Consider the following 7,611-nt stretch of genomic DNA (forward strand, 5'->3'; position numbering starts at 1 on the left):
TCCACACGGACAGCAATCGGTATTGCACATTTTCGGTCATGTGTGTTTTGAAAAGTTTATGCGCATGTGAGTGAATGTAAAGTGATAGTCTAGGGGTGTTTAATTGTAAATTTTTATCTTAAATACTATTTTTGTATTTATTAATTTTTGTACGCTTCTGCTACACATCGTTACCGGTTCATTTAACCAAGCGCCACATTTGTAATATTTTTGTTCGTTAAAATAGCTAACGATAGCCCGTATTTTCCCCCGTAGGACAACTTCTGGCTATTTTGGCAGCTTATCTTGAAGGGTACAACAGGGTCATTTATTTAGAAAATTTTGGGGCGATTGTTGAAGTCGCAAAATGGTGTTTTTTACTTGCAACGCTTGCGGCGAATCTCTGAAAAAAGCTCAAGTGGAGAAACATGTGAACATGTGCCGGGGTTGCCAGGTCCTCTCCTGCATCGACTGTGGAAAAGATTTCTGGTAATGTCCAAGCTATTTTTTTGTCTTTACTGTAGTATAGAAACCAAGGAAGCGCCCATCTACAAGCAGGCTGCACCTTTGAGGGAAAAAAACACTGTTTCGTCATTTCCTTTTCTCTCCTGCCAATTTCTGCTTAGCCATTTTGAATTAACTATGATCTTAGTTGAATGAAAGGAAAGCATGGTCTGTCGTAGTGGTGGGGCAATGTTTATTTATACAATAGTAGGTCCACTAAAAAGTATCCATGTAGCAGATCTCTGACTTCAGTAAGGTCCATTGTTATACAGACCATGAAATTAAATTGTAATGGGAAATCACATGTCTATAATGGTGTCCATTATGAACAGGGGCGATGACTACAAGAATCACATCAAATGTATTAGCGAAGATCAGAAATATGGAGGCAAAGGCTTTGAGGCCAAGGCGAACAAAGGAGATGTGAAACAGCAGCAGTGGATTCAGGTGAGTTTTAGAAATAATGCTGTAGTTTATCATTCTATTGGCACTTTATTTTAATTGACATATATTTGCTCACCACCATCATCTTAAAAAAGGTTAATGTCATCCTTGTTTTACTCTAGTATTCTGTAAGTAAACCTCTTTAATTTTTAACTTGTTTTACCAAAGAAAGTCAATGAGGCCATGAACAAACCTGGAGTCAGTGCAAAGCTAAAGGATGTCCTTAAACAAATTAGTTCCTATGATAACATCCCAAGAAAGAAGGCCAAGTTCCAGGTGGGTGTTTTTGTTTTGTTCCCACTTTAACAGCAAATTCTATCTGTTTAATCAGCTACAACATACTCACCATTAAACTTGCTGTGCCTTATTTTCAGAACTGGATGAAAAACAGTCTGAAAATAAACAACACCGCTCTTCATGAAGAAGTATGGAACATTCTTTCTGCAGCCGATGCTGTAAGTTCAGCTGCTTAAACTGTTGTTGTTGCTCTTCCTAAACTTTCATTATGTTGTATAGTATGTTGTGTAGTTGAATTAAGTCTGTATGTGACCTGTCTGTATGTCTGTTAAATTAGTAGAGCTGTGGTAAATCTTAGTTAAAATGTGTTAAAAAAATTTATAAGATTAAGACAATCATTTTGACAGACCTACTAAACTATCTTTGTTACAAAGACACTGGTTTTCAATAACCACGTCGACTTTCTCAAAACCATGGTAGGAGTCGGATGTTCCTCCGCAGACCAAAAAAGACAAAGAGACTTCAGCTCATGGGCACATCAATGGAACTGAAAATGGCGAAACACAGGCAGAAAAGAAGAAAATGAACAAAAGGGAGCGGAAATTGGCTCGTCAGCAGAAAAATGGCAAAGCCAAGGAGAATGTAGAGGAGATGGCTGCACCGGAACAAGTGGAAGAAAAGAAAGGAAAAAAGACCAAAAAGGACAGAAAAAGGAAACGTAGCAATGATGACACAGACGAAGAGCAAGAGTGCAATGATGAAAATGAGAAATCCAGCAAGAAAACAAAGAGTAAGCTGTTTTGGTTTCCAAACCTTTTCTGCAGTCAATTCCCCTGAGTTGACAACATTAACAGGTTTTGCTTCAAAACTCAGATGACCTTTATTTATATATTTTTTTTACATCATAAACAATATGCATTCTCACAGAAAAACTTACAAATTAGTGCATTTTTCTAACTGCGACATGATAAAAAAATCAATAAATTAAGTAAGTTTACCCTGCAATAACTGCACCCTCCACTTTGTGAACCAACGCTTTATCAAGATATTCCAGACTTACATGCTTTAACTCCTCTATGTCATCTTACCTAGTTGCCAAAAAGACAACTGCTGATGTTTCCATGTCAGAAGAAACTGAGGACCAAACAGCTTCCAAAGGTAACACAACTTCAGCTTTAAAGGTCTCTGTTTCTAACATCACCTGCATTAGAGAATACAATGTGTTGTATTATTCTCTACCAAATTTACATAATCTTCAAGTAAAATGATTGTTAGCTGTGGGAGACCATACTCTCTTTTGGAAAATATTTATGTACTTGTTTATTGAGATTAAGTTGCATAATTATTATGTATATCAATGATAAATGTCCGTTCCATAGTTCAGTGGTTAGCACGCCTGCCTTGGAAGCAGAGAGCAGAGTCCTGGGTTCCACTCCAGGGAGACCACAGGCTTGGCGCAGATCTGTTGTTAACGCAATAATTTCCCTAATATGGGATCAATAACATTGACATTATTATTATTATTAATCAAACAATGTGAAATGAACTTAACCAAAATCAATGACATGTTGTCACTACACATTACAACGTCTACCACTTAAATAGAGTCAATAATTAGATTACATCTGACAATTGTAAAAAAAAAATAGAATAAAACCAAAACTCAAGACTGCATGAAATTCAGGCATTCAAGTCTGTGTTTTGTACTTGGGTTTACAGGTAAATTCAACTGGAAGGGAACCATTAAGGCAGTGCTGAGAGACTCGCCTGACCAGGAAATGTCACTGAAGAAAGTCAGAAAGAAGGTGAGGAACTGTACTTGAACACATATTTCGAGTACACAAGTCATACTTTTATATACATTGTTTTTGCTCAATGGAAAAAGGGAGAGGAAAGACAGTTAGGGAATATAGACACTGTGGAGTGGAGCTTGTGGCACATGTTTTTCTGACTTGGCAAACAACTTAAATTAAAAAAAAAACATGTCTGCATATAATAATATTTGATATTATACAGGTTGGAGCAGGTTCTCAAAACTACACCCAAGTGTCTGTGTGTTCATTCCTATTCCTTGGAATATCACCTGTGTTATGGTAAAACCTTTGCAATTTTTGGTTGACAGTTGTAGGATGAAGAAAGTGGCCACAGCCTTCTGTTGAACACTCCTTTATGTCTGTGACTAAGTTAGGGTTCTAAGGCGGTACTTGGATTTCTTGAGATAATATGAAGGTCCATCACTGAAGAGAGCAGGATAAATTGTTCACCTTGCAGCATAATTTGATCTGGAACTTTATGAATGTTGACGAATCCCCTTCAAGTGTTTGGATAAATAATTGTTGCAAAAATAACTTTAAGCTCAACAGATAATCCTTACTTAAAGTTATTAAAGTTTTGACAGAAAACTGTGACGTATGAAAAGAGACATACGACAACTAAATGTTGAGCTTGTTCTGTTTTCCACAGGTCTTGGCGGCATATTATTCTTTTGCTGGTGAGGAAAACTTCAAAACCGAGGAGCAGGTGTATGCACTCTTTAACAAGAAGATCAACAACAATCCCAAGTTTAGAGTCTTGAAAGACAAAGTTAAACTTGTGAAGTAAATTTATTAATGCTGCTCATATGATATAAAATGTACAGTGTTAATAGACTTTTACAAACCTAAAGTCAGAATTTTCTCTTTCTTTATGTGGCTGTTTTACAGACTGACTGTTTTTATAAAGCAACTATGTACCCTACCCCCCCGACCCCCATCTTGTATTGTGTCATGCATGAAATGACAATTGTTCTGAACGCTTACTCCCCTAAATTCCAAGGTCATTGTAAGGCTGGGAAGTTGCACCTTATCTGAGGTATTGGATTTTGGAAGTGGGGGAAGGGAAACAGGAGCGGTGCACCCGGGGTGAATTTGACTCTGGTGTGGGACAAAGCTAATGCACATTCCTAGGCACCCCGAACGGGGTTCACTTGGCCATGGACACAGAAGCTCCATACAAGCAAGATGCTTGGTGTCAGCCTCGGGTGAAGTTTTAATGCTTTCTGATTTTCTCCACTGCTAGAATGAGTAGCCTTTTTAGCCCATGTACGCACACACAACCACACACACGGAGGATGAGGAGAGCAGGGCCAGCTTTATGAAGCTGTGCTAATCCCAGCAGGTTTAACACTGATGCTCATTCATGACACTGCCTACCTGTAATTGTATATTACATACTTTGGGAATTAGTCAGGCTGTGACTCAGGTTTGCTGGTGTTAAATTGATGTTTTGTAGTCGGTCGAGGGTCTCAACTTTACCTAAGGCTATTTGTTTCAATCCAGACGAGAGAATATTTTGGATAAACTGAAACCAGGGCTACATTTACTGCTGCACAGTAATGTAATGCACAATATTGTTTGAGGGGGGAGCATCTTTGACCTCTGTGTATATACTAGTAGTTTAATGAGGGGGAGCATCTTTGACCTCTGTGTATATGTATATATGTGTATGTATATATATATATATATTAACATATTCATATATACTCATATATGTATGTCATTAAATATGATGGAGACATTCAATGTTTACATTGTTTATGATTGACATATTTGAGTCGCTGCCTTCCAGGAACTCACCATGTAAAGTACCATGTCCCACAGGAGCTGCTGGTTCTATTCTACACAGTCCTTCCAGTGAAACTCGTTGTTTTGTTCAGATCGTCTCCAGGGTAAAGAAGACGCCAGGTGACATCATCAATGATCCTTCACACCTGGCAAACTTTGTTCCAACCACTGCCCTCTGGTAGGTGCTACAGGACAAAACATGCAACCATTGCTAGATTCCAGAACACTTTTTACAGACAGGCCATCCCTCTGGTCTACTCCACATAAATAAACAACAATATTGAATAACGCAATATACCCACAATTCAACATGTTTCATGTTAAAATCTACCTCCCCTCAAGGTCTTTAGTTTACCTTCCTTGCAATCTGTTTGATACTGTCCACTTTTATGTAACCTTTTTATCCTTTTTATGTTTAGCCCTGTCCTATATTGACAGTATAAAAAATTGAGTCAAATTCCTTGTATGTGCTTTAAATCTAAATCGGCAAATACAACTGAATCAGATTTTTCTAATATTCATAAATTGTATTATTCTTAGAGTACACACTGCAGTCGCTGTGTGTGTTTTTGATGTGTGCATGCAGAGTAATTGGATAGGGGCAGTTATGGAGGGAATGCAACTAATAATCCTACAATTGGAAGTCAACCTGTTTTAAATACTAAGCCACTGTAACTTCAAAGTCATGTATTTTGGTGCAGATGCACAAATGTCTGAGTTAATCTTTTTGATTTTTCCAAGGCTGAACCTAACCTTAAAACATGACTTGGTCGTAACATGATTGTTTCATCAACATTCTTTGTGATCATCATTAAGTTTCAGCAGCCGCGGTGGTGGCAGCAGCAGCAGCAGCATACCACACCTCCACGGTAAGATTTAATTATTACTGTTGTATTGATTCATATTATACCCTATAAACAGACACTTTATCCCCTCTCCTGTGGCCTGCCTTGGCCTTGTTGAATGTTTTTAATGATAGTGAGACAGGTTTGAGTATGAGCGAGGTCACATTCTTGCCAGTGCTCTGTAAATGTAGACATTGGAGATAAACATCGGAGAACAGCTATCTAGTATGCATTCTGCAGGGTTTAGGTGAAATAGCAGTCGATGTGCCTGTGTCTGTGTGAACGATCTTGGTTCCCTTTATCATTTTACAGCTGATAGACCCTGTTTCTGTTCATGTGGCATATCTTTAAAGATTTGCTTTGTAACATGTAGAAGGATTTAGTGAAAAATAGGTCTTTAATATATTGGCCTAAGAATAAACCAGGTGACATTCTAACTGTATGGAGAGTGAGGCTATTTTTGGAGATTTTTTATCACATAGATTCTAATAAAGGGCTTCAGCATCATACTATGTTCACATACTGCATATTTAGGTCCTGCAACTTTAAATGAACCCCTGTGACAACAGAAATGTTAACATTTTGAATCTTTTGTTGATAATAATGTACAAGATGAGATGTAAAATTATCAACCCACAAAAGCTTTACATTGTCTCTTTAATGGTCCTTCTAAACATGGGTCTGTTAATTATGTCTGTTTTGGTATTTATGTACAGTACTTAAGGAAATGGTTCTGACCTATGGATGGTGATACAGTAAGTACACATCAGTATTTGATGTACTTTAAAGACAACAGTTATTCAAGCATAACTTGATTTTGTTAGTTTGGATTTCCTTTTGTCTAGTGCCATTTTAGACTGTTTCAGTTTAAATGACAGTTAACTAAAGAATAGGTTTATTGCCAAACTACACATTTGAATTTTTTTATTGAATGATATACCGACTTGAATGTAAGCTGGGTTTGTATTTAGTAGTAACGATTTTGATCAAATGTTAAAAAAAAAAAAAATGCGTAAAAAAACTACAGTAGTCGCTGTCCTTTACGTCATAAAAAAACGACTCATTGGCTCGGCTCTCTGTTTGCAGGGCTACAACAGCTAAAGACCTCGGCTTGTTTCGGATTTACAGCATTAGGATAATGCAGCTGGACGACAGCGATCTTGCGACCCTAAGAAACCGGTTTAAAAGAGATGCCGAGTTTCTTCTCCAAGCAACGACACCGTGTGACGAAGATAAAAAGAGTAAGACAAGATTCAACAACGTAGGCTAACCCCATTAGCCAACTTTGACAACTTTTCTGTTTGAGCTAGGTTTACTGTCCAAACCGTGAATAACACCCTTTCTGTGAAGGCTAATGGTCCACATACTAACCTAGGCTGTGACATGGGTTAAATTGACAGCCAACCGCAGTGAAAGTACGTCCTGTCTGCCCGACAGAACAAACCGGTTAACCTGTCTGTTGTTGTCTCGGTGAGAATGAGGTCTCACTGTGTGTAGGAGTGTGTTACATGTGTTTGTGCACTCCTTCATTGTGTCGAGTTTGGCAGGTCACACCACAGTGTAACAGGATCCTCCCAGTGTTGGAGAATAATGCCAGAGGTGTAACGCACCCACAGTTGTTTGTTAACGGCCTACCGGAGCTCCACGGTGAACTATGATATGGTCTCCGTCACATGGGCTGAAGGCTTGGTTAATAAAATTGACAAAAAATCTAATGCGTGAAATAAAATTGGTTCAACTCTTAGGGTGGAATACTAATAGTAACTGGCCAGACCTTTATGGGTATTAGTTTAAATAGAACTGTTTTAATATACGCCTCAGTTGTGGGGTTTTGTACGGAGGAATAGAAATCAAGACTTTTATTTTGTAAACTACATTATAATGTAAAAGCAAAGGAACAAGTTTATCCTTAGAGCTACAGGGATAAGAATTTAATATAAAGATGAACAATTAATCGCACATAAAGCCATAAAATTTGACGATGATGATTGGATACATTT

The 7,611-nt window shown here is 37.9% G+C and overlaps 3 protein-coding genes across 4 annotated transcripts in view; all 3 read left to right on the forward strand.

Annotated features, from left to right (window-relative positions):
- Window positions 1-7,611, forward strand: part of LOC103386273 (contactin-4-like) — a 695,358-nt gene that overhangs the window by 525,339 nt on the left and 162,408 nt on the right. The window lies entirely within an intron of this gene.
- On the forward strand, window positions 32-3,900 carry lyar (Ly1 antibody reactive homolog (mouse)). Its single transcript, XM_008320490.3, has 8 exons — window positions 32-468; window positions 816-930; window positions 1,096-1,203; window positions 1,302-1,382; window positions 1,645-1,954; window positions 2,257-2,322; window positions 2,884-2,969; window positions 3,628-3,900. Exons 1-8 carry the CDS (start codon window positions 347-349, stop codon window positions 3,763-3,765), a joined length of 1,026 nt encoding a protein of 341 aa, XP_008318712.1. The 5' UTR covers window positions 32-346; the 3' UTR covers window positions 3,766-3,900.
- otop1 (otopetrin 1) overlaps window positions 6,653-7,611 on the forward strand; it is a 12,896-nt gene continuing 11,937 nt past the window's right edge. For both annotated transcript variants that reach the window (XM_025060309.1, XM_008320491.3), the window contains exon 1: window positions 6,653-6,852. In XM_025060309.1, coding sequence (XP_024916077.1) covers window positions 6,750-6,852 — 103 coding nt within the window. In that variant the 5' untranslated portion in view covers window positions 6,653-6,749. The remainder of the gene's footprint in view (window positions 6,853-7,611) is intronic.

The sequence above is a fragment of the Cynoglossus semilaevis genome, chromosome 11, assembly GCF_000523025.1.
Source record: "Cynoglossus semilaevis isolate Cse_v1.0 chromosome 11, Cse_v1.0, whole genome shotgun sequence".
Lineage (NCBI taxonomy): Eukaryota > Metazoa > Chordata > Actinopteri > Pleuronectiformes > Cynoglossidae > Cynoglossus > Cynoglossus semilaevis.